Here is a 27,242-nt window from a genome sequence, read left to right on the forward strand (position 1 = left end):
AGAGAAAATTGAGAGAAAAAGTGTTTCAATGATAGATTTGTTTTAGTAGGATTTTAGGGATTATCCTGCTTTCCTTCAGATTTTTGCATCTGCTACTTGGTGTGAAGACTTTATGAATATGTATAAATATAAATACTTCCATAATTAGAGATAACTGATTTATAATGCAAATGCCTCTTCAAACAACTCCTTGATTTGTTAGTCTTATTGAAAGTTTTGCAGCAAAACAGAACATCAGAAAACCCTTTCCACTGTCAACTGGAGAACTTGGAAAGCAGTGGGAAAAAGCAGGAAGCCTGTGGATGCCCAAAGTGATAAAAGCATTAGTCAGTGGTTGAAGACCAAAAAGGAATCCCTTTTAAGTTAGTTGTGGAGAGCGATTTTGAGAATCAAGTGAAATAAGGAAACGTGAGACATTTTGTAAAACAGTGAAGTGTTCGTTTTTATCCGAGGTCACATAGTAAATGAGTAGTAGAGTCAGGGACCCAGGGGATGGGGCTGGATGAGGTGCAGTCAGCTGGTCTGGTTGGTATGGATACATCTTGATTTTATGTTTTGGATGTGTGCTGTTGCCCCATCACCTTGGTTTGCAAAACAACTAGTATGGCTAGGAAAGTAATTGTTCTAGGCAAAGGAGACTTCCAGATAATAAAAAAGTCAACAATTTAGCATTTTTAATGGCATATTTTTCTTTTTCTTTTTTTTTTTACTTTAAGTTCCAGGATATAGCAGAATGTGCAGGTTTGTTACATAGGTATACATGTGTCATGGTGGTTTGCTGTACCTATCAACCCATCATCTAGGTTTCAAACCCCACATACATTAGGTGTTTGTCCTAATGCTCTTCCTCCCCTTGCTCCCCACCCCCGTCAGGCCCCAGTATGTGTTGTTCCCCTCCCTGTGTCCATGTGATCTCATTGTTCAACTCTCACTTACAAGTGAGAACATTAATGGTGTATTCATGTATTTCACATCTTCCCAATCTTAATGAGTTATATCTTTTTATTTGTAAGTTGTAAGAATTATTTATTTGTAAATATTGTAAGAATGTTATTGTATTATCCTAGAAATGCTCTCTGGGGTTCTTAGGTGGGGCAGGGATGTGTGCCCCTTTAATAAATATTCTAGGATAATTGGTGTTTTACACTCTCTTTCTTCATGGCCTATGTTCATTCTTCCTTATCTCTACATTCAGTGAGTCTGCATCTTGCCACACTCTTTTTCTTACCCCCTCTTCTCCTTTTTAAACCTTGTTGCTTCTTAGCTTATACACAGAACTTGGCTTTTGTTAACTGTCAGGGCCAGTGTGTTCCTTTTCCCTCTTTCCTGGTTAGGGAGCACACTGGTCTCACCAAGTCTCCTGAACCCTTTTCAATTTTCAATTTTATAGTGGGTGAGTTACTTCTGGATACAATTTTCGGGATTTGAGAGTGTTTAATGCTTGAGTCACTAATCAAGAAAATGCTAGTGTATGCAAATCTGGCTTCCAAAACCGAATGAGGAAAAGTTCTTTATAGAAAAATCCTAACTAGGCCGGGAGTAGTGGCTCATGCCTGGAATCCCAGCACTTTGAAAGCCTGAGGCAGGCAGATCACGAGGTCAGGAGACTGAGACCACCCTGGCTAACATGGTGAAACCCCGTCTCTACTAAAAATACAAAAAATTAGCCAGGCATGGTGCTAGGCACCTGTAGTCCCACCTACTCGGGAGGCTGAGGCAGGAGAATCACTTGAACCTGGGAGGTGGAGGTTGCAGTGAGCCGAGATTGCGCCACTACACTCCAGCCTGGGCGACAGAGCAAGACCCCATCTCAAAAAAAGAAAAGCAAAAAAAAAAAAAGAAAAGAAAAGAAAAATCTTAACTAATAAATGCAGAAAGAATGACAAAATTAGAAATTGCTATTCTAGTTCTTTTATTGAAATAGCAGGCCATCAAGCAATACTAAAATGGTAAAAAGTTGATGGGACACTTTAAATGGAGGGATCAGGCTGACTCCCCCAAACTCAAGTGATTGATAGTAACATCATTAAAAGTGGGGCATGCAAACACTATGTGCCTCCTAATATGGTATAGCATAGGGGCCAGCAAACTTTTCCTGTAAAGGGCCAGATGGTGCTTATCTTAGGCTTTGAGGATCATGTGGCCTTTAGTTGCAGCTAGAAAGCAGTCATAGACAGATACATAAATGAATGAATGTGTGGCTGTGTTCCAATCAAACTTTACTTACAAAACAGGCATTAGGCTGGATTTGGCTCATGGGCTGTAGTTTGTAGACCCCTAATGTAATAGGAAGTGCGTAGCACCAGATATGAAGGCTTCTTGTCAAAACAATTGAACCTGCATCAGATCAAAGCTCCAAGTCTAATCATACTTTTCAGGAAATATAGGAAATAAAGGAACAAGTTAAATGACATGTAGAATCCTGACTGTGGGACATTCTATAGGACAGATAATCTGGTTTCTCAAGTAAATCAGTGCATAACAAAGGGGTTGAAAGAAGCTCCTTTGTGGAGGGAAAAGAATCAGATGTAATATGTAGACTTGGAATTCCTCATCATAAAGTAGATCTTTGAGATAATAGGAGAAATTTTAAAATTTGATGATTTTACTCCAGTAAACAAGTATATAGTAGGTGAGTGGAGATAGATGAAATAGTTGGCAAAATGTTGTAATTGTTGAAACTGGATGATAGATACATGGGGATTTATTAATCTCCACATTCTATATGCTTGAAATTTTTTATAACCAGTTAAAATAAAGTTGAATGTACTCCAAAAAGTGTGTGAGTCAGTTGGGGAGAGGGATTGGCTGCATAGAAAAATAGGGAAGAATCAAATGGAAAACATTTTTTCTTATGGTTAGAGGAATTTTTGTTTTTTATTGCTGGTAGTGCTCATTTTAGTAGTAGTACTTCCTTTATTTTCTCATATGAAATTCCTTCCTCCACTTTAAAATTAAAGTTATTTTCACATTTTAATTTCAGATAGAAGTCCCTGATTGCAAGTGCCACTGGTATTCATTGTACCACTTAGGTTTTGTTAAGAAACAGAAACGGAATTACTTTACTAAACTGCTTTATGATTACACAGATAGACTCTGGGAGTTTGCTAGCACCTTTTATTTTAAATTATGAACAGGGAAAAAACAAATAAAATAAATACAAAAATTTAGACTTTTTAAAATGACTTAAGGGAGAAGCAAGTCACACAATAAGTTTGAGATGCAGAGCAGCGAATCAGAACAAATAGCTGCTTACATGAACAAATCAGTGGGATGTGAAAATGCATCACCGTAACCTACATTTTTTTCTACCAAGAGATTTGCAGCTGACTATCGGGTGACTCATTCCTATGCTTAGGGGGTGAGGTAATGCTATTGTGAAGGGTGATGTCATCTCTGTACCTGAACTGCATGCATATATTGCTTCTGTGGCTCTCAAGGAAAAGCTCCATCTGCTTTCACATATGCAGCCTGAAAGACTTGACAAGATTGGCACAAAGGTCAGCAGCCATGTGTATGACTCATAAGCAACCAATTAGTGAAGAGCAGCTATTTAAAAGTGAACTTTTAAAATCACAATCCAGAAATATGACATGATGATTCATTATTGAATCATAATGCCTTGTTGTTGTTTTGTGTTTTGCACTTACTGAGTTAATGCTGTTGAGCATTTAACTTTTAAAATAAGGAAGTTTGCTCAGTATGGTCAATGATATCAAATCTTGGATCTTTAAACTATATTTTTAATTGAAGATAAGGTTGGTTGGTCAGTCTGTTGGTTGATTGGTTGGTTTTACTTTTGGAGGTGCAGAGACCATCCTTAGGGCAAAAATGGATTCTATTTCATATTAGTTTGGCAGTTGATTTTTGCACTTAGGAGACATTGTATTCCCTAAGGACCTGCTACTGCTTTAGAGGAAAAGAGGTTTCTAATGGAAGAGGAAATAAGTCAAAATAAACGCTATCTGTTTACTGCAGACACACTTAACTCCTCTTCCTCTTTTAGTCATGCACACCTGCTTTCTCTGTTTATACTTTAACCTAATACTACTGTTGAGATGACCAATTAAAATATCTATTTTTAACTTTATTATTTGAATCTAGTGTTCTGGTAAATAAAATATAGAATATTTAACATAATATGGAGGTAGATAATGGTAAATACTTGATTTTCTATCTGATATGTAACTCAAAATAGAAGATCATATCGGCTAAATACTACTTATTGTTATTATAGGGTATGTGCATACTCTGACCTAAATTTGTTCTAATGGCAACTTCAAGTTGGACATTCTACAAAAGATAAAAATAAAGGTTTTAATTTTTGAGAATAAAATTTGTTATCTATTATCAGGAAATAGAAGGAAACAAAGAATAAAATAGTTATGCTAAGACTCTAAGGTAATATTAGGTAAGGTATATATACCAGTGTCACTTGAGAACTTACTGAAAATCAAATGTTTTTTCAGTAATGAGTAATAGGAACCCTTAAATGTCTAGAATTATGGTAAACCTTCATTTAATGGTATGGTCTTGAGTTTGATTATAGAGCTCCTGCAAGACTCTTGAGTACCTTTGTTTTGTTTTTAAACTCTTGTTTGGAAATAATTTCAAACTACAGACAGTTGTACAATAAACATGGTACCAAAAAAGAAAAAAAAAAACCTTATGTGCTCAGACTTTACCTACCCCAGCCTGGTTGCCTGCTTTATATGCTTGCCCGTGTCCTCTTGCCCACTCTCACTCTTCTCCCCCATTCCCTCATACACACTTGTTTTTCTTGAAATATTTGAGGATAAGTTAAATATGCATCATGGCCCTTTACTCTTAAATACATCAGTGTATATTTCCTAATAGAGATATTCTTTTACATAACTACAAAAGTTATAAGCATTATCAATTTATATTAATACAATGCCTTACCATCCATATTTAAGTTTTGTCAGTTGACCTAATAATATCCTTTATAGCATCCTCTACACCTAGTACAGCATCTAGTCTAGGGTCAGAGATTGCATTTATTTGTCACATTAGCCTCTTTTAATCTAGTTTTTTTTTTTCACAGCCCTTTATCTGACATTGACATTTTTGAAGAATATGGTTTCTCTGTTATTTTATTTTTAAAATGGAATTTTCCTTACTTTGTGCTTGCCTGATGTTTCTTTGTGCTGAGATTCAGGTTGTGCATTCTTGGCTGGAATACTACATAGGTGATGCAGTCTCTCTCAGGGCATCTAACTCTCATTGATGATTTTTACTTTTGGTTATCCAATCAAGGTATTATCTCTACTATGTAATATATAACTTTTGTTTTTTAATTTCTTGTAACTAATAAGTACTCTGTAAAGAGACACCCTAGAACATGTAGATATTCTGTTCTTCATCAAAGTTTCCACCTCAGTTTAGCACCATTGCTGACTCTGGTATGACCCAGTCTTTACTGTGATGGTGGCAAAATGCTAATTTTTCCAACTCCAGCCCTTCCTTTTCCCTCATATATTATTTATTTTATCTGTTTGCTATTGGTATGAACATGTGAATTCCTATTTTTAAAAATTCAGTACTTAATTATTTTGGTGCTTAATTGTCCCAGATTTGGCCAGTGGCCCTCACCCTTTTCAAGCACATCCTTGTTTTTTGAAAGAATAAGATGGTAAAGGCTCATCTCGCATCTACACTGCCCCAGCCCTGGAATCTGCCATTTCTCTGAGGAGCCCTGGTTCCTTTTGGTGGAGAATGAAATTAGATAACAAAATTTGGGCACCGGGTATGAGTGCACTACTTTTACAGCCACTGTGTAAACATAAATATAAACATTAGCTGACCTGGTAAGTATTTCTTGGAGGTACAGTGAACAATTTTTGAGGATATCACGGTGTCTCGGATTATAGTTACAGCAAAAAGGAAAGTTAAGGAATGGGAAGATTTTTGTCACTAAACTTACATTGCCAAAATTTTCTTAGATTTCAAAGCAAAAAAATACATGATGCTAGGTTGAAGGCTAGATAGGATTTCTGTGGACAAAGTTGGTACAGAAGGATGTTCCAGAAAGAAGAAATGACATTGACAATGACATAACTGAACAATATCAGTAACTTTAAATGTTGTGTTTAAATAACCATGCCTGATTTCCACCCATTGGGGGAGAAGTAAAAGACAAAGATGAAAGGTTTATTTAAGGTCAGTTTTAGAGGACTTTGAATGTCCTTTAAAGGATTTTGGATCTTCAGGATTTGGGGTCTTTAGTAAGAAGATAATAGCTGTTGAAGATTTTTTAATAGTGTCATAACAAGCTTAATTCTGACTCAAAGAGATTAATCTGGAAGATACATAGAAGATTAAGGAAATTTCCAGTTAAGAACTGTAAAGAGGCTATTATAGTAGTTCAGGCAGGATTTGAACTGGATTTGAACTGGAAAATAATAAGGATTTGAACTGGAAAATGAAAGAAAGAAGTGAATTAGAATAGTGGTTTTTAATCTGTCTTCCAAAACCCCAGGTTTGGGGCAAAGTAGGTGTGTGAGTTGAACACCAAATGAGAACTCTCAGTTACTGTATGCGAGTTTTCAAGTAAGTATCCCTTTAAAGAAAGCAATCTGCTGTTTAAAGAACAAAAAACTATGTAGAAAAATTTTGTTAACTCTTACTTCTCTCGTATTCCTGTTTCCTAAAGTTTTGAGCCTGGATAATCAGGAAAATAGTTGTGTCATTAATTGATGTAGGTCAAATTATGCGTTTTTTAAATGCCAAAGGTCAATGTCACAAAGACATGTACTAAAACTCTTACTGAAGAGATAAGATATTCTTGGCCAGAAGTCTTGGAATTATCCTGGACTCCTTTCTTTTGCTCATGCCATAAAGAGAATCCACCATGAAATCTTGTTGGCTTTACCTTTCAATTATATCCCAAACCTGACTACCTTAAACAGCTCGACTGCTTATCAACTAACCTCTTACCTTCTGCCTGCTCTTTCTGCCTCCACTCTTGCCTCTCAGCCTGTTCACTTTCCTTGTGGTTTTTCAAACATGATGGGTACGCTTCCATCTAAGAGCCTTTGCAAAGCCTGGCCTGGCGTGGTTAACTCTCTCACGTTAATACTTTGCCCAAATGTTACTTTCTCAGTGGGGTCTACCCTAAGCTCTTTATTGATAATCCCCTCTCCACCCCATGCGTATTTACCATTCTCCCTTTATCTTGTTCCATTTTTTTAACGGCATTTATCACCTAACATACCATATAATTTACTTATTTATTAAGTTGTTTGTCTCGTGACACCAGAATTTAACCTTCACAAAGACAGTGATTTGTTTGCTTTGCTCACTGATCTATCCCAACCATCAGAATGTGCCAGGCCATAGGTAAGCCCTTAATAAGCATTGTTAAAAGAAGGGAGGGCAACTGAGAACACAAAACCAGTGAGCTTACTTACCAGGCTTCTAGCTCATTGCAGATTTGAGAAAGCAAATGAAAGAAGGGATGGGACACTACTTGAATCAGTATCTCTAAACCTGTGTTCCTTGGAGCTGAGTCTATGACAGTAATTGGCCTTGATAAAAATAGCCCTAGAAAATACTGCATATATTATCTATTTACACATTAAATATTCATATTACACATATCACACATAATCATGTTACACATTAACATACTAATGGCTATAAGAGCTCCTATAGTAACCTCTTCTTGAACTCACTTGATCATAAAACTCTCTTTTGGTAACTCACCTACCATTATGGGACCCTTTTGGCCCATGGTAAACTGAGTTTGAGAAAAATCTTACTAGAGTACTATGTGTAGGGCCTGGGAGTGATTTGGCAGTTCTTTTAAATTACTTTTGGTTGATGGACTGCGCTGCTTCATGTGCTACTCAGAAGGAGGCTGGAGTACATCAGGATCAAGACTCCAGCTCTTAATTACTATTATTCTTTTAAAGGTATGATGCTTCTATTTTTCTGGGAGAAATAAGAAAAAAATAATAATTAATGTTATGGCCCTTTTAAAAAGTTAGCTTCTGTTTTAGGTATTTGGGAATAAGATGATCATTCCTTCCCTGGATGGAGACCTCTTCCAGTGGGACCGAGACCGTGAGAGCATGGAAACAGTTCCTTTCACAGTTGAATCACTTCTTGAATCTTCTTATAAATTTGGAGATGATGTTGTTTTGGTTGGAGGAAAATCTCTGACTACATATGGACTCAGTGCATATAGTGGAAAGGTAAGTGAAAATGCTGAATTTACTTTGGGGAAATCAGAATAAATTAGGGTAGAAAAAGTAATTTATTAAACTACACTTATTATTAGTTGAGGTTTATTGTAATTTTCCCCTGAGGTTGTCATTTGTTTTAATAAGAGAACTGTGAGGTAGGAAGGGGAAACTAATAACAGAATAAATGGCAGAGCCAGGAATAGCAGGAGGAAGAGAATTCATAAATATGGTCTACTGTGTCTCAGGTGTTTTTTTTTTTTTTTTTTTTTTTTTTGAGACAGTCTCACTCTGTTGCCCAGGCTGATCTCAGCTCATGGCAATCCCCATCCCCCACCCCATTCCACACCCCCTCAGGTTCAAGTGGGTTCAAGCGATTCTTGTGCCTCAGCCTCCTGAGTAGCTAGGATTACAGGCACATGCCACCATGCTTGGCTAATTTTTGTATTCTTAGTAGAGACAGGGTTTTACTGTATTGCCCAGGCTGGTCTCCAGCTTCTGGCCGTAAGGGATCTGCCCACTTCAGCCTCCCAAAGTGCTGGGATTATAAGCAGGAGCCACCGTGCCCAGCCTCAGGTGCTTTTTTTTATACATTATTTTGCAATCTTCACAGTCTTCCTAAGTGTAACTTTCGTGTTTTTTTTTTTACATTTTGACAGATGAAGAACCTTATAAAGATTAATAGTAATCCTAATAAGAATAATTGATACTACTCATTTATAGGGTTTGATCCTATAATAAGGTGATCCAAGAGGAAAGTTTATACTCATTTTACAGATGAAGAAACTGAGACTTTAAAAGGTTCAGAAACTTCCAGGGTCACATTTAACTTAGATCTATCTGACAACAAAGTCATGCTGTTAATAATCTAGACTTTCTCCAACATTAGCTCTTAGGATATAATCATAATATAATCTGCTTCTAAGATTGGGTCTTATAAATCCATTATCAAGAGTAGCTAATTAAAAGCATCCTTTCAACCAGGCAAGGTGGCTCACACTTGTAATCCTACCACTTTGGGAGGCCAAGGTGGGTGGATCACTTGAGGCCAGGAGTTCAAGACCAGCCTGGCCAACATGGTGAAACTCCATCTCTACTAAAAATAAAAAAATTAGCTGGGGATGGTGGCGCACGCACGCCTGTAGTCCCAGCTAGTCAGGAGGCTGAGGTAAGAGAATCACTTGAACCTGGGAGGTGGAGGTTGCAGTGAGCTGAGATCACACCACTGTGACGTGTAAACGGTTTATATACAGACTTGGACTAAAATAAGGAAGAATAGAAACGTGGTCTTTTTACTCTTGCATTTTTCAACTTTAACAATTCCTTATCTAAGTGTTAGGCCCATAGCACTTTCTTGCTCTTGCAGATGCTTTTCTGCCTTCTCCACCCACCTGCATCTGCATTGTGTTGAGGAGGCCATGCCATCCTATCTGGCCGTTTTTTGAGCAAAGCACTTCAATCTCTGTTTACTTCGGTAGTCTCATCTGTAAACAACAGGATTGAACCCGATCACCTGGTTTTCTGATTTGATGTGCTGCTACATAATTCTGGTATTGTAGAAGGTATGCTTTTCGTGAGGATTTTAGTTTGGATCATATTAACTCTTCCTTTTTTCTTTAGTGAAAATTTTAGGCAGTTACTTTTGAATACAAAAAGCTCTCAGAAAAGTTTCAAATTTTTAAAAACCAAACACTTTTGTTATACAGAAACTCTAAGGTTGATTTTTTTTTTAACTCACCTGAAATTTTATTAATGATATTGTAGAAAAGCTATCACAAGTAACTATCCATTTCTTCTTGTATATTCTATGGAAGTCTCCAAAGTAAGGCTAAAATTATGTAAATCCTTAAAATCATTCCCTGAAATAAATATTCATTGGTACTGTCATTGTTCTAAATAACTCATTTTAGGAGTTGGTAATCTAACTGATGCTTCTTATGACTTGAGTACTTCATACACATTTCCTTAGTTTCCTTTCACTTTTTAAAAATTACAGATTCCTTTAATATCTCTGATCTCTTATGAGTTGTCTCCTTTTACTAATTTTGTATCTAATTTTGTCTTTTCAGGTGAGGTATATCTGTTCAGCTCTGGGTTGTCGCCAATGGGATAGTGACGAAATGGAACAAGAGGAAGACATCCTGCTTCTACAGCGTACCCAAAAAACTGTTAGAGCTGTCGGACCTCGCAGTGGCAATGAGAAGTGTGTATTCAGATAGTGTTGCTGTTGGTATTATTTAGAAATACACCTAATACCAAAATTTATCAGATTTCTGTTTGTGGAGATTTTGACTATTTTGTTGCCTTAAAAGCATATATATATATATTTTTTTTTTTGATACGGAGTCTTGCTCTGTCGCCCAGGCTTGAGTATAGTGGTGTGATATTGGCTCACTGCAACCTCCACCTCCTGGGTTCAAGCGAATCTCCTGCCTCTGCCTCCCGAGTACCGGGGATTACAGGCACATGCCACCACACCCAACTAATTTTTGTATTTTTAGTAGAGACGGGGTTTCACCATGTTGGCCAGGCTGGTGTCCAACTCCCGACGTCAGGTGATCCAATGTGGGTCCTAAAATAAAAATGGTTTAATGGTTATTAACAAATTCTGAACTGAACTTCTCACCATATGCTTCAGGATATGATAACCACAGGGGTTCTCATATGATAACTATTTATTAGTTTAGTCTCAGGTTAATGATTTTTTTTTTTTTTTTTTTTTGAGACCAAGTTTCACTCTTGTTGCCCAGGCTGGAGTGCAATGGCATGATCTTAGCTCACCACAACAGCCGCCTCCCGGGTTCAAGCAATTCTCCTGCCTCAGCCTCCTGAGTAGCTGGGATGACAGGCATGCGCCACCATGCCCGGCTAATTTTGTATTTTTAGTAGGGATGGGGTTTCTCCACGTTGGTTAGGCTGGTCTCAAACTCCCAACCTCAGATGATCGACCCACCTCAGACTCCCAAAGTGCTAGGATTACAGGCATGAGCCACGGCGCCTGGCCTAATGATATTTTTTATAGCAATCTCATCATTCAAAGTTCTTTGAATACAGAAAGATGTTAAGACAAAATTGATGTGTTTCTTTGAGCTTGAACTTATTTGACTGTCTAATTATGTCTAGTAGGTAGTTTCATAGTTTATCTCAATTTTAAAATAATAATCATTTTATTCAATTTTCTTGAAGTATTAAAACATTTATTTAGCCTAATACCTTTCTGTTTCCTTCTTTAAATAATGAACCCCTTATGTAATTTTTATATTTAAATATGTGATTAAACAATGTGATACCTAGATTAGATATGCTGATTCTACATCAAATGCTTGATTTTTTTTAAACCTAATATTTAAGTTTTAAATTGCCTGTGTAGTAAAAATAACTTTAGATTCCATCTTTATCTTTTGAAAATGAACCAGACTTTCGGATTTTGTCTGATCCGATGCAGTGTAATTCAGTTTCCTTTCCTGAAAACTGTTTTCTCAAACTCAGTTAAGAATGCATTTATTCTTTCTACTTTGGACTATGAATAGGGCTTTGCATTTACAGACAACTTGACCTTCTTTATCCTGACTGGATTTTGTTTTTTTAAGTGTTTGAGTGCTTACTGGGAGCTCAGCCACCATAGCAGCAGATGTCCAACTTAACAGAATTTTGAGTTACCGGAATAGGAAGGATCTGGGTTTCTAAGATCCATGATTCTTTAAAATATAATTATTTCCATAAATGTCAGAATTCTTAACTATGCCATTTTATATCTAAGTGAAAAGACACAATACTCTCAGTAGTTGAGTGATTTTTCTATTTACTAACTATAGAGGAAACATTATTACTGCCACTTTAGGATAAGACTGCTGAAACTTACTTAGGAAAGGGTAAATGACTTGCCACATCTTGTTCAGTGGAGATCCAAGATTGGGGCTGAGGTATCCTGGATCACATTGCCTTTTTGAGGCCATGTTTTAGTATGAATTTAAGACTGGTGCATTCATCTTGACTTTTACACTGGTTTGTTAGGGCATATTAATTTTGCTACACTTAATGAAATGTATCCTGCCTTTAATTAAGAGGTAAGGCAGACTGTGTGCTACCTCATTTTAAGGTGACATTGATGTGTTTGGGGAAAATCACTCTGATGTAGAAGTACAAACATTTGTAAGTTTTTGAGAGAAAATCTGTCCCTTAGTTGTTGTAAGGGACACATCAGTCAGTCCACAACCCTCAAAACCATTGTGTCTGAAGGGTCAGGACAAAGTTCTTGTGGGCCCTCTTGTGGCATAAATCAGTAGAGCACTCTTTTCCAGAAGGTTATGTTGAGTTGTTAGTTTTCTCATCACATAATTTTAGTATTTGCTTCTTCAATCTAGAAGAGTTCTATATTATTTTGTCCCTTTCTTTAAATGTAAATTTCTAAAACACACCTTTGTAAATTTAAGGTGGAATTTCAGTGTTGGCCACTTTGAACTTCGGTATATTCCAGACATGGAAACGAGAGCCGGATTTATTGAAAGCACCTTTAAGCCCAATGAGAACACAGAAGAGTCTAAAATTATTTCAGATGTGGAAGAACAGGAAGCTGCCATAATGGACATAGTGATAAAGGTTTCGGTTGCTGACTGGAAAGTTATGGCATTCAGTAAGAAGGGAGGACATCTGGAATGGGAGTACCAGGTACCTAACACCACTGAGGATTTAAAATACGGTTCTTCCTCTCCCAGTCTGACCAAACTTATTGATTGGGTGGAACGAAATTACTACTACTTGGGGCTCTCAGCTTGTTCTCTGTGCTTTTATAAATTTGTGATTTTAAATGGTATTTTATGGGTTGGAACTATATAACTACTGCTTGAATTATTTAAGACCTTTTTTCCATTTTTGTTTAGTTTTGTACTCCAATTGCATCTGCCTGGTTACTTAAGGATGGGAAAGTCATTCCCATCAGTCTTTTTGATGATACAAGTTATACATCTAATGATGATGTTTTAGAAGATGAAGAAGACATTGTAGAAGCTGCCAGAGGAGCCACAGAAAACAGTGTTTACTTGGGTGAGTAAATGTATCTTATCTAATGATAGTACACATTGACATCTAGATTGTCTTCTTACATTGTTCCTTCCTACTTCAGGAGTGCCTGTAGTAGTTTTAAATCCTAATATCATCTCTGATGTAGGTTGCCCTTGAGATTTATACTTTGATTTCCATTCCTGCTACTTTTCCATTTGTCCAATTCTGAAAATTTTTTTGTTGTTGTTGGAGATGGAGTTTCACTCGTCGCCCAGGCTAGAGTGCGATGGCATGATCTCTGCTCACTGCAACCTCCGCCTCCTGGGTTCAAGCGATTCTCCTGCCTCAGCCTCCTAAGTAGCTGGGATTACTGGCACCTGCCACCATGCCCAGCTAATTTTTGTATTTTTAGTAGAGATGGGATTTCACCACATTGGCCAGAATATAGCGCACCCGACCTCAGGTGATCCACCCACCTCGGCCTCCCAAAGTGCTGGGATTACAGGCATAAGCCACCATGCCCAGCCCAATTCTGAAATTTTTAATTACTGTCACATATTCTTTTTCTCTGAGGTCTATATTAGAAAGGCTTAGAAATATTCTCATTATATAACATGATTTCAAATTACTCATTAGCCAAGAATGGTGGCATGCACCTGTAATCCTAGCTACTCCAGAGGCTGAGATGGGAGGATCGCTTGACCCCAGGAGTTACAGCCTACCCCAAACTATAATCATGTCACTGCACTCCTGCCTGGGTGACAGGACAACACTCTGTTTATATATATATAATTATTTATATGTAATTACGTATATGTATTACATATATAATTATTTATATGTAATTACATATAAAATATATAGTTAGGTATATATCCTCAAAGTCTATAATTTTCTATATTTGTATTTTCATCCATATTAGTTTGTGCCCCTCCCTTAAGATTGGATTTATTTCTTTTTTATCAGTGCATCTGTACAACTGATCTAAAAAAATAAAACTCTGGTGTGCTTCTGGGCAATTTGGAAGCCTTTAATATTACAAATTTTGAAAACTCTTGGATCTAATTTGAACTAGTCTGCATCATCAAATACTCATAAAATTCTATAAGCTCTGACAATGTGCCATCCACCTGTTGGTTTGAATGAAAAGCAAGAATTTGAAGGAATAACATGTCATTTGTGTTATGATAGTATTTAACTGAATTGTTAGCAATATTTCTAGAATTATAGGTGTTTAGGTAAACTTTCTTGAGAAAGTTACTTAGTCTGAGCTATTTGTTTTGTGAGAGTACAGTGACTTATCTTTGAATTTTTCTACTGGAACAATTTTTCTGTATTACTGAAAATGTGCTATTATTCAGTGAGAAATATCATACGGACCTTTTGTGTAACTTTCCCTCCCTGTTTTTGTTGAATAAACATTGAATTTATCTTTGAGTGCTTCAAGCATGTTTCTTCTTTGACAAGAGTTTTGTGGTGTATGTAGAAATAACTGGAATTAATGTAATTTTATTTAATTAAAAAGACCTTTTTAAAAAAATCAATGCATAATTGACAATGTTCTGGTTGATTCAGGAATGTATAGAGGCCAGCTGTATCTGCAGTCATCAGTCAGAATTTCAGAAAAGTTTCCTTCAAGTCCCAAGGCTTTGGAATCTGTCAATAATGAAAACGCAATTATTACTTTGCCAACAATCAAATGGAAACCCTTAATTCGTAAGTGAATTGTAAACTTTTCTAAATACTATTAGTGTTCAGAGACCTAATCCTGACAGTCTTTGCCCTAGTTTTGAATACTGCAGAGATAAGAACTGTTATATACTTTATATTTTATTGATAAACCATGATGGTATTTCAGATGTTAATAATGAATTTTTATTTTCATTTAGAGCATCATTTCTTGGAAGCAGCAGTTGCTTCAATAAAAATGTTAATCAAATATTTCTCTATACAACTTAGAAAAACTCTTAATCATTCCCTGACCATGCCAAAGTAACATTTAGTGCTTAACATACTTATATTAAGACTATTTAGGCAAAAGTTATCTGGTTAGCACATCATATTCTTTGAGACATGAACGAATAGAAATCAAATACTGTGCACCTACTTCTTTCATTATCTTTCTATACCTTGTACGTGTTTTTTTACTACATATGTCGTGTCATATTTTAATTGTTTGTTTAAACAACTCAGATTCTCTGTAAAACTGTGCTTTTCAAAGGCAAGAGCTCTGGGCCATTTGTTTAACTTATATGCTTGAATTGAATTATGGTTGAATATCAGTTTATTCAATTAAGCACATGCATTTTTATTCAAGTCATAACAGTTCAGACTTAAGAAATGTTATTATTAAGAAAATAATAATTTTCTTTTAGAGTCTCCTTCCAGAACTCCTGTCTTGGTAGGATCTGATGAATTTGACAAATGTCTCAGTAATGATAAGTTTTCTCATGAAGAATATAGTAATGGTGCACTTTCAATCTTGCAGTATCCATATGGTAAGTGAAAATACTGAGTTTTATTTATTTTATTTTTTAATTTGAAATTAATTAATAGAATTCAAATGAAGAAAAGTCGATTAGAGTATAGACAATAAAACATCTTGGGAGACAATTTCATGAATGATTACTAAGCATACAAGCTCCAAAGTCAGGTTGCCAGGGTTCAGATCCCATTTTTGCCACATGCTAGGTTGGGCACATCTAACTCCCGTGTCTCAATTTCTTTATCTGTAAAATTAGAATAATAATCCTAATATCTATGTATTGAGTTGTTGTGAGGCCTAAATGAGATAACGCAGGCAAAGTCTCAGTTAACATCATACGTGGCACATAGTGTCAGTAAACGTTGGTTCTCGTTATTAGCTCTTATTTATCAGGCTATATTATGTAGGCTGTATAGTTGCCTGTATAATGAAGAAAATGTGTTTTTCATAAAACTACATGAAAATGATGCACAATGAGGTTATTTTCTTACTCAGACAAGAGAAATTAGTGCAAAAGTCAAGAATAGGTGAGATTTGGCATGAAACACATTTTCTATTTAGTAAGCAGCAGTTTTTTGAAGTTAGGATATATTCAGATATGAAAGCCTTTTAAACAGTTGTGTAATTAAGAAGTCCTCAAATCTGTATCAGGTAAACACGTAGACTCCTCATCAGTTACCCTAGATGTTAGCACTGGAAAGTTATTATATAAATTAAATTGATTTTTAAAAAATGCCTCTGAAGTAGAAACAGCAGCCTTTATCTTTTTTTTTTTTTTTTTTTTCGAGATGGAGTTTCGCTCTGTCACCCAGGCTGGAGTGCAGTGGCACAATCTTGGCTCACTACAACCTCCACCTCCTGGGTTCAAGCGATTCTTCTGCCTCAGCCTCCCGAGTAGCTGGGAGTACAGACGCACGCCACCACGCCCAGCTAATTTTTGTATTTTTAGTAGAGACGGGGTTTCACCATATTGGCCAGGCTGTTCTCGAACTCCTGACCTTGTGATCCACCTGCCTCGGCCTCCCAAAGTGTCTGGATTACAGGTGTGAGCCACTGCGCCCAGCTCCTTTATCTTGATATTGATCAAAAGACAAGTTAGGCTGGGAGTGGTGGCTCATGCCTGTAATCCCAGCACTTTGGGAGGCTGAGGCGGGCGGATCACTTGAGGTCAGGAGTTCAAGACCAGCCTGGCCAACATGGTGAAACCCCGTCTTTACTAAAAATACAAAAATTAGCCAGGCATTGTGGTACACATGTGTAGTCCCAGCTACTCAGGAGGCTGAGGCGGGAGGATCACCTGAGTCCAGGAGACAGAGGTTGCAGTGAGGCAAGATCACTGCACTCCAGCCTGGGCAACAGAGCAAGACCCTGTCTCAAAAAAAAAAAAAAAAGGCAAGATAAAAGAGAATTGTGTAATCTGACCACATAGTACAAAATAGAAGACAAAAAAAGACAGGCTATTTTTCTGGGACAAACCCATTTTGACAGCCTAAACTGAACCAAACAGCATGGATGTTTTCCTTTCATTTTGTGAAGAATGATTGGTGGTAAAATTTGGTATTTTATTGATAACCAAACAAAAGGAAAGCTAAAAATACCCTGAAGGAAGATTGAGTATTAATTCTTATATTTAAAGAATTGAATTATTAATGAGGTTATGAATGGAGTAGCCCTTAAGATTTTTTTCTAGTCTTATTACTTAATATAAAGAAAATTTAATATGCTTATAGGATAAAGGAAAATGTCTATATTTACGGGAGAAAAATGAGACAAATTAAGATGTTTAAAATATGTTAAAGAAGAGAGACAAAACTTAAAAGGAATTAGTGTGATAAGTCACAGGAAAATGGATAAATTTTAATAGTTAAAGACGGGCCTATTTTCGATTACCTTTAAAAAAAACCGTTTTAATGTTTCTATTTGAAGATAATGGTTATTATCTACCATACTACAAGAGGGAAAGGAACAAACGAAGCACACAGATTACAGTCAGATTCCTCGACAACCCACATTACAAGAAGAATATCCGCAAAAAGGATCCTGTTCTTCTTTTACACTGGTGGAAAGAAATAGTTGCAACGATTTTGTTTTGTATCATAGCAACAACGTTTATTGTGCGCAGGCTTTTCCATCCTCATCCTCACAGGGTAAGAATCATGGTTGCTTACTGTCTGGTTTCCACTTCCCCACCTCCTATTTGCTTCTCAACCCATTGCAGTCTGGCTTCCATCCCTACTGCTCCCCCGAAGCTACTCTTGCCAAAGTTCTCAGTGATCTTCCTTGTGTTAAATGTAATGGACATTTTTCAGTCCTTATCTAACTGAACCTCTTTGTATTTGACACTGTTGAACATCTCCCTTTGACCTTTCTTGCCTGACTTCCTTGACACCATGCTCTCCTGGTCTCCTTGGGTGTGATGTGGATGCTTCAGGACCTGATCTTTCTCATCCTCTCAGTATTGTTGGTATTCCTCAGCACTCCCTCTTTTCACTGTTCATCCCACAAACTCTCCTTAGATGGTCTTCCCTACTTTCCCAGCTCCAATCTTCTTATATACTAATGGTTCCCAAATCTGTTTCTCTGGAACAGCTATCTAGTAAGTGCTACACAGGCACTTCAAATGAGCCATATCTCAGACTGTCCTCATTTCCACTCCCATTCCCCTCCCCTCCCCAGCCTGTTCTAGCATTTTTCTCTCTCAAAGAAATGTACTGCCGTATGCAGTCACGAAAGCCATGAATCATTTTGCTCTCCCTTATCAGTCACCAAGTTCTGTCGAATCCTTCCTCCTAGATATCTTCACATTTTTCTTCTTCTCTATGTGTCAGTTTTCATTTCCGCAGCACAAATACCATCATCACACCTCTCCTGAATCACTCCTGAAATAACTTCTAACTGGCCTCTGTGCCCCTAGTCCTCAGGCTATCTCCAGTCCATTCTCCACACCCTAACTCTAGCTGCATTTCTGGGCTTAAAAACCTCTAATACCTGACCCTCCTCCCCATTGTTAAGCTCAAGTCCAACCTTCTTAAAACATGCAAGGTTCTGAATGATTCGTACCCTGCCTGCACATGACCCATCCTTCACTGGTACCCTAATCCCTTCCTCTCCTCCACCGTGCCCAGCCACTAGGCTGAGCTGCTTTCAGTCCTTCCTGTAGACCGTGCTCTCGCTTAGCCTGGTGGCGCTCATCCCTCTAACCTCGCCTTGGAACCTTGTTCCCTACCTCCTCTCCCTTCCCTCTCAAATAATTAACTCCTGGGTAATATCTTTTAGTTTGAAATTAGTTGCCACGTCCCCTGGGAAGTCTTCTTTAACCTCGTATTTCTGAGTTAGATTTCCTGCCTATGTCTACACTCTGTACTCCGGAGTACAAAAATATTTAATAGGTAATTCCTAATTTCTCTCTCTACCTCTAGACTGTACATTCTTTTTTTTTTTTTTAAGAGACAGGGTCTCACTCATCTCACTCTGTCACCCAAGCTGGAATGCAGTGGCACCATCTCAGCTCACTGCAACCTCCGCCTCCTGGGTTCAAGCAATTCTTGTTCTTCAGCCTCCCGAGTAGCTGGGACTATTGGCATATACCACCACACCCAGCTAATTTCTGTATTTTTCGTAGAGATGGCGTTTCATTATGTTGGTCAGGCTGGTCTGGAACTCCTGGCCTCAAGTGATCTGCCCACCTCAGCTTTCCAAAGTGTTGGGATTATAGGCATGAGCCACCACGCCTGGCCTAGACTGTACATTCTTAAGGACAAGAACCAGTCTACACTGTTTACCACCATCTCCTCAGCCCCTTACACAGTGCTTGGCACATAATTGGAGCTCAGTAAAGATTTGTTGAAAGAATCAGTGACTAAACAGGTGACCCACAGTGCCCCAATTTGACCATGATAATTATTAACATCCTCTAAAACATCTTTTAGGAGATGTTGGTAAAGAGGCATTGCCTGATTTAATTTCCTGTTCTTAAAAGCATTTTAATGCAATCTATGAAACTGGTTAGGAAGGAAACCTCTCTAGTCTTTTTGTTGTTGTTGTTGTTATTGTTACTGGGTTTTTTGTTTGTTTGCTTTTTTTCCCTACCTCATTTTGTCAAAAGAAATCACTCTAGTCTTGCCCAGGAGTTTGTGTTTATGCTTACATGTGTGCATTGTCTTTCTATCTAGTTATGTATCATGCTGTACATATGACATACCCACATTATAAACAAACAAAATCCCCTCAAAGACTGGAGGGATAGCAATGGGAAGATAAACTTTTTTTCTTTTATAATAAAGCAAAATGCTGCACTTTGTTTTCATAATGCTTTTATTTTTCTTGATGCTACTTATGTATTTTTCAGTGTTGTTTATTTTATAACCTAAAATTGTTAGCTAACTTCAGTTCAGCTTTGTACTGGTAGTGATTTTGTTTTTCACCTTATCAGCAAAGGAAGGAGTCTGAAACTCAGTGTCAAACTGAAAATAAATATGATTCTGTAAGTGGTGAAGCCAATGACAGTAGCTGGAATGACATAAAAAACTCTGGATATATATCACGGTAAGAGTCTTATAAAATACAACCATCTGAATCAAAGAAGAAATGACCTAAGATCTTGTTTAACTTTTTTTTTAATGTGTGGATATCTAGAAAAATAAAACATAGGCTTAACCCTCAATAAATAAATAAATTCAGGTAACAAATGTATTAAAAGTGGTATATACCCTAAGAAAGATAAAAATAGAGTGTTATAGGAATTTAGAATTTCAGCTACCAAATTAAGTTCTTATTCAAGTAACTTAGTTATTTAGGGTCTACTATGTACTAGGATTAGCATTTATAGTACCAGATAATAATTAGGTTTATAAGAGTGTGATATGAGTCTCCACGTTTCGGAATCCTCATTTATTTTCATTATTGTTCTATCTGTAATAGGAAGTAGAAATATAGGGAAAAAAACACTAATAGAACAGATAGTTTTTAAAAGCAGAAGGGGGAGATGGATTAGCTAAAAGTAGGCAGTTTGAATAAAAGTAAAGAAGCTATTAGCAATCTCTCAAGTATAAAATGTCACCTTTGATGCATTGTGATAACTGGAAATGGTGTTATGGTTTATTTTTCATATTACATGGATTATACCTATTTTTCTCTTTGTCTTGATAGCATACTTCTTATCACTTTAGTGATATGGGGACAAGGAAAAGACGTGGAACTATACTGCTTAATATCTAGGGTAATGATTTTATGGCAGAAAAGATTGAAAATAATAGATAAATACGTATATTGGGGCCCTCCAAGGAAACAGAAATGACAAGATGTGCATATATATCTTATACATAGGCATATATCTTTATATATATACTTCTACATAGATACAGATGCACAAGCATATTCACAACAAATTAAGGAAATACTTGTGACAATTACAGTTCTCATTTTTGATACCTGTCATGTGGTCACAGCTGGTAGTTATAAGTACCTTCTTCCTCTATCCATCCCATATTCCCTTTCCCATTGGAGAACAACACCTCAGCCGGTTGTAATTCTTTATCTGGTAGGGTGACCCAAATCCACAGTCCTGAAGGGTCTGGGAGATTGGTATTTCTGCCTGGATTGGATTGTTGTAGTTTTCCATTGACCTTAATCACAAGGCATGATTATACAAAGAGATCCCTAAGGGATCTCATGTATTTCAGACCTACTCTTTCTTACACCTCCACTGTGAAACAGCAATCCAATTTCCCCTTAGTAGTCAGGATTAGTCATCCAGCCAGCACAGTAGCTGTCTTCTTTGTTGATTGGAAGGCATGAGGAGTTCAAAGTTGCTGTTGTATCTCCTGGTGGAAGTGTTCCTCTCTCTTAGACAAAGACCTCTAGGCCTGCCGAACATAAGGTCACAGGAACAGGAAGCAAAAATGTTGCCAGTGGATCACCAGGCGGTAATGGTGGGTGATGCCACTCGCATTTCCATCCCTTGATCCCTGGACCTGTAAATACTGGCTATGGGAGAAACCATGCTATAATATATTAGACACTGATTCAGAGCATATCCAGCTTTCTGGAGAACCCTGGCCCAGCCCTGCAAGGTACCTACCTGGCAGTGTAATGGAGTCTTAAAAGGCCATTCTACCTTTCTATCAAACCAGCTGCTTCAGGATGGTGGGGAACAGGTAAAAACAGTCAATTTCATAAACAAAGCAAAATTTACTAGGTGATTAACAAATGCTAAAGACTACTTTAATACCTTTGCTAATAAAAATACTAATATATCAGTGACTGTCAACACCAGCAGGCAGTGAGAGAAAGAATAAAGGATCCAACAACTCCCATGAGGTAGTCTACTACTGAAGTCATTCACTGTTCATTAAACATTTATTCTGAACAGCTGTGTGCAGGACAATATTTCAGGCTTTGGGAGAAATAAAAAGACTGCTCCTATCCTGGAGAAGCTTAAAGTCTATGGGAAAGATACTACTGGGTAAAACAAGCATGTAAGAAGAAAGTCATGAACGAAATCACTAAATCTGTTTGTGATGATCTAGGAGGACATCATAAATGAAGTCATATTTGAACTGAATTTTAAATTGTGAGAGTTCGGCAAGTAGAGATGAGGTTTGGGGAGTAGAATAAATGCGATAAGATGAATAAAGATGTATTTGTCAGGCTTTTGTCAAGAAAATTAGAATAATATACTCAAAATTGAATTAGACTTAAGTCAGTTTTTCTTTAACTTTATTCAATATGAAGAATGCAGCTCTTGGGTCTTTTTTTTTTTTTTAAATATGGGAGTTCTATAATAATACCTAATGTTTTTTAGTGGCGACAATGTCCTAGGCACTGTTAAGAACATGAACTCTGCATTCAGTCATGAGTTCAAATCTCAGCTCTGTCATTTATCAGCTGACAACTTAGGCAAGATGATACTTACATTTCTAGGGTCTGTAATCACATATAAGATGTTACTCTTTTTAGAAGATAATCCATTTTTATATAGGTGTTTTCCTTAATATGGGAAGATAATTCAGCTGGCCCTCCAGGAGTAGGATATGAAGTTTGTGGGCTTTTGCATTTGGGGAGACTGATTTGTACTGAGGTACCTTGACTGGCTATTTTTAGGAATACAGATTATTACTCTTCATTTTCTATGAAAGGAATTGGCCCATGGAACATTGAAATCTATTGCTTCTCCTTAACTCCATGCTTTAACCAGCTGAGGCAACTACTAAATTAATGAGTATGTAAGTCTTAAAGTAAATAATGAGTATGTAAGTCATAAACTTACCCTTATAAGGGATATCAGACATCATCTAATTTATTCATTAATTCATGCATTTATTCAACAGACATTTGTTAGACTTTCGGTTTGTCAGGTAGTGCCCACCCATTGGAAATACAAAGAGAAACAATGATTTTCTGTATTCATGGCCCCCATAATACAGTGGCGGTGGGAGAAGGGAGCTGCTTACACATCATTGCAAAAAATTAAGTTTAAATACTTCAAAGTATTATGTGCAGTGTGTTTTGGGAATGTCGAGACAGGGGTCTAAGAAAGCCTTACGGAGGTGATGAGATGAGCAGAATGAAAGAAAAATAGGGTTCATTAAGTGCAAAGAGGAAGGCCATCCCAGTGGAGCAGACAGCAGAAGCAAAACCTTGAATTGTGAGACAGCATGGTGCAAATTGACTGGATTATACAGTGCAGGTCAGTGAAGTCAGCACTAAAGGGAGAAACAGGCTGCTTAGTGGAGGCCCCTGTGAGTGACAGATGGTGAGTTGGCTTCTGTTTGACTTGGTACCTCCAGTGGTAGGTACATTGACTCGTGGGGCAACCCAACCCATGTCAGCTTTGGTTCCTAGGAAGGTTTATGGCTAAAATAGTACCTGGGTATAATAGGATTGATTAAAATTTTCCCATAAAATTGACAGGTAATTAGCTAAGATAAAAACACATTTTCTGTAACTGATTACAAAATGTCACAGAATGTAAAAGATATGAGGATTAGGAATATGATATTTTGGTAGATGATAGGAAGTATTGGACAGCACACATCACTAGTGCAACAGCTGTAAGAACAAGTGATTAACAAGTGATTCTCAGTTAAACACATCTTTTTTATTTTTAATTTTTTTCTAGGAAACATAAGAAGGTGTTTGCTTCATTTATACAAATAGGACTAAAAATGCTGTTAATCAAATTCAAAATATACTATTTATTAAGATGAGTTCTATGAGTTTATACATTTTTATGTGTCATAAGATTGAACTGATTTTCACATTACCACAAAATTTAAAACTGTTGCAAACCTTTATAAATTTTACCTCTTTTTAAAGATATCTAACTGATTTTGAGCCAATTCAATGCCTGGGACGTGGTGGCTTTGGAGTTGTTTTTGAAGCTAAAAACAAAGTAGATGACTGCAATTACGCTATCAAGAGGATCCGTCTCCCCAATAGGTAATGGGTGGTACCTTCAGTAAACTTGAAATCAGCACAGTGTGATCTAATCTCATGGGTAAAATATCCTTCTTACTGTACTCTGTAAACACCATAGAAAACAGTTTCAGACGTTTCAAATCTTAGGTTCTAAGTGCTGCCAATTAACCAGCTGTCTAAAAGTTGTTATCTCTATAGGTTGCTTTCTATCTACTTTTAAAACATGCCCTTGTTTTTTATTATTAACTCAGGACTTTTCGTTTAGTGGCTTATAGTAACTGTAGACTTCAGTAAATTGCAGCATTTTAAAACATTCTATATTTTTGTGTAAATACGGAAAAGTACTAGAACCAAAACATTTGAATTATATTGTCTCTACCCGGTAATAACTATTAACACTTTAGAGTATTTCCTTTTGATTTTGTTTTCTGGTCATATATTTACCTAACTGGTAGCCAGTTGCCAGTACTGTACAGTTTTGTCTGTTGCTTTCTTTATCATATCCTCTATATTTTTCATGTTATTAAGAATATGTTATTAGAATCCTAAAATATATTAAAAGTATTTTGTGGCTTGGTAATAGTCCATTTAATACACGTGCCATATTTGTTTAACCATTTCTTATTGTTAAACAATTTGGTTTCTAATTTGTTACAATTAGAAATAACTTTACCATAAAAAAAATCCTTTGCAGTATTCATCTTTTTATGTACCTTTTGACAATATCTATTTCCTTAGGATAGATTCCTAGAAGTATGATTTCTGGCTCAGAACAGTGTGATGCTTAAGATGATAGGGTTCCAGCAATACCTTTTATTCTAACTATGTAGAAGGCCCTTGTTACTTTTTTTTTTTTTTTGAGACAGGGTCTTGCACTGTCACCCAGGCTGGAGTGCAATGGCACGATCTCGGCTCTCTGCAACCTCCGCCTCCCTGGTTCAAGTGATTCTCATGCCTCAGCCTCCCGAGTAGCTGGGATTACAGACGCGCACCACCACACCCAGCTAATTTTGTATTTTTAGTAGAGATGGGGTTTCACTATGTTGGCCAGGCTGGTCTCAAACTCCTGACCTCAGGTGATCCACCTGCTTTGGCCTCCCAAAGTGCTGGGATTACAGGCATGCACCACCACACCCGGCTAATTTTTGTATTTTTAGTAGAGACAGTGTCTCACCATATTGGCCAGGCTGGTCTCGAACTCCTGACCTCAAATGATCCACCCGTCTTGCCCTCCCAAAGTGCTGGGATTGTAGGCGTGAGCCACTGTGCCTGGCCTCTTGTTGATTCTTGATTAAATGCACACTAATTGTTGTGCTGTCGTCATATCTGGTAGTCACAGTTTTTTCAAATTCCTGACTGGTAGGTACAGGAATTGGATGGTTTGGGTACTAGGGAACTATTTTTTTTCTTTTGGCAAATAACTTTTGAGTAGTTTAAATATTCATATGTGCCAGGCACTACATAAGTGATAAAAACTGAGCAAGGTTTCTGCCCTCAAGAAGCCTGTACCTTTTTGGTGCTTCTGTATGTACACGCAAGTAAATACAACGCAAGAAAAATTTTGACCTTTGCCTTATCTTAGTAAATATTAATAGCTTCTCATGAAGAAGAGCGGATGTGGCCAAAAGGCAGTCAAGGAAGTCAAGCTTCATAGAAATGGCGGCATTTGCTCTGGGTGCTCAAGAGTGGCCTTTCCCTCAGTAGGAGACAGGTGGGGAGGGATGGCCAAGTGCATGAAATGGCCCGAGCAGAGGCTCTCACAAGCACTTGCAGGTGGTATGGAGAATGGTGAGAGTTCTGGAATAGATGGAACAAAGGGTAAGAATAGGGGAGGATGGAAGAGAGGAAGAAAAAGATAGGTTGGCCAGGTACAGTGGCTCACGCTTGTAATCCCAGCACTTTGGGAGTCCTAGGCAGGTGGATCAGTTGAGGCCAGGAGTTCAAGACCAGCCTGACCAACATGACAAAATCTCATCTCTACTAAAAGGCAGTTGGAGGTTACAGTGAGCTGAGATCGCATCACTGTACTCCAGCGTGGGTGACAGAGTGAGACCCTGTCTCAGGAAAAAAAAAAAAAAGATAGCTTGTAGCACCTTAAATGCCAAGCAAAGAAGTTGGGATTTTAAAACTTTATTTGTACGTGCAGTAGATGCGCTTGTAGCATTTATTTCCAGAAGAGAAAAACAAACAAAACTGAAATACTTGTATTTTTTAAAATACAGGGCTTGTGTGGCCTTTTAGAAGTATACCCTAGGCTGGCCGGGCACGGTGGCTCACACTTGTAATCCCAGCACTTTGGGAGGCCAAGGCAGGTGGATCACCTGAGGTTAGGAGTTCGAGACTAGCCTGACCAACATGGTGAAACCCTGTCTCTACCAAAAACACAAAATTAGCTGTGTGTGGTGGTGCGCATCTGTAATCCCAGCTACTCGGGAGGCTGAGGCATGAGAATCACTTGAACCAGGGAGGTGGAGGTTGCAGAGAGCCGAGATTGCGCCACTGCACTCCAGCCTGGGTGACAGAGCGAGACCCTGTCTCAAAAAAAAAAAAAAAAAGTATAACCTAGGCTAACTCATCTGTTTCTAATTTTAGTTTCAAGAAAAGATCCTATTTTATTATTTTTCTGTTTTCACTATTAGATATGAATACTTCAGATATGAACAGCCTTCAGTGTTGTCTTACTTTGTCTCTTTTTCAGGCTAATTTTATTTCTTTAATTTTCCTTTTTTATTGATATATAATACGTCTACATATTTTAGGGGTATAAGTCATATAATTTGTAAAGATCAAATCAGTGTAATTGGAATATCCATCACCTTAAATATTTTCTCTCTTTCAGGGAATTGGCTCGGGAAAAGGTAATGCGAGAAGTTAAAGCCTTAGCCAAGCTTGAACACCCGGGCATTGTTAGATATTTCAATGCCTGGCTCGAAGCACCACCAGAGAAGTGGCAAGAAAAGATGGATGAAATTTGGCTGAAAGATGAAAGGTAACTAACTTTGTTACACATACACTTAAGCTAGTTTTTTGCTTGTGTGATTACAATATCAGTTTTATAACTTTAGGGATTTTTTTTTTTTTTTTAAGAAAAGGGAACAGCAGAGTTCTGTTGTTTCATGTTTTGAAAAGTTCTC

The 27,242-nt window shown here is 37.3% G+C and overlaps 1 protein-coding gene across 1 annotated transcript in view; it reads left to right on the forward strand.

The window, feature by feature from the left end:
- Positions 1-27,242, forward strand: part of EIF2AK3 (eukaryotic translation initiation factor 2 alpha kinase 3) — a 70,581-nt gene that overhangs the window by 23,638 nt on the left and 19,701 nt on the right. The window contains exons 3-12 of the mRNA XM_004031375.5: positions 8,022-8,216; positions 10,274-10,407; positions 12,638-12,872; positions 13,085-13,247; positions 14,781-14,921; positions 15,581-15,703; positions 17,617-17,837; positions 20,123-20,235; positions 24,007-24,129; positions 26,948-27,097. Of these exons, the coding sequence (XP_004031423.3) occupies positions 8,022-8,216; positions 10,274-10,407; positions 12,638-12,872; positions 13,085-13,247; positions 14,781-14,921; positions 15,581-15,703; positions 17,617-17,837; positions 20,123-20,235; positions 24,007-24,129; positions 26,948-27,097 (1,598 nt within the window). The remainder of the gene's footprint in view (positions 1-8,021; positions 8,217-10,273; positions 10,408-12,637; positions 12,873-13,084; positions 13,248-14,780; positions 14,922-15,580; positions 15,704-17,616; positions 17,838-20,122; positions 20,236-24,006; positions 24,130-26,947; positions 27,098-27,242) is intronic.

Source organism: Gorilla gorilla, chromosome 12, assembly GCF_029281585.2.
Source record: "Gorilla gorilla gorilla isolate KB3781 chromosome 12, NHGRI_mGorGor1-v2.1_pri, whole genome shotgun sequence".
Classification (NCBI taxonomy): Eukaryota; Metazoa; Chordata; class Mammalia; order Primates; family Hominidae; genus Gorilla; species Gorilla gorilla.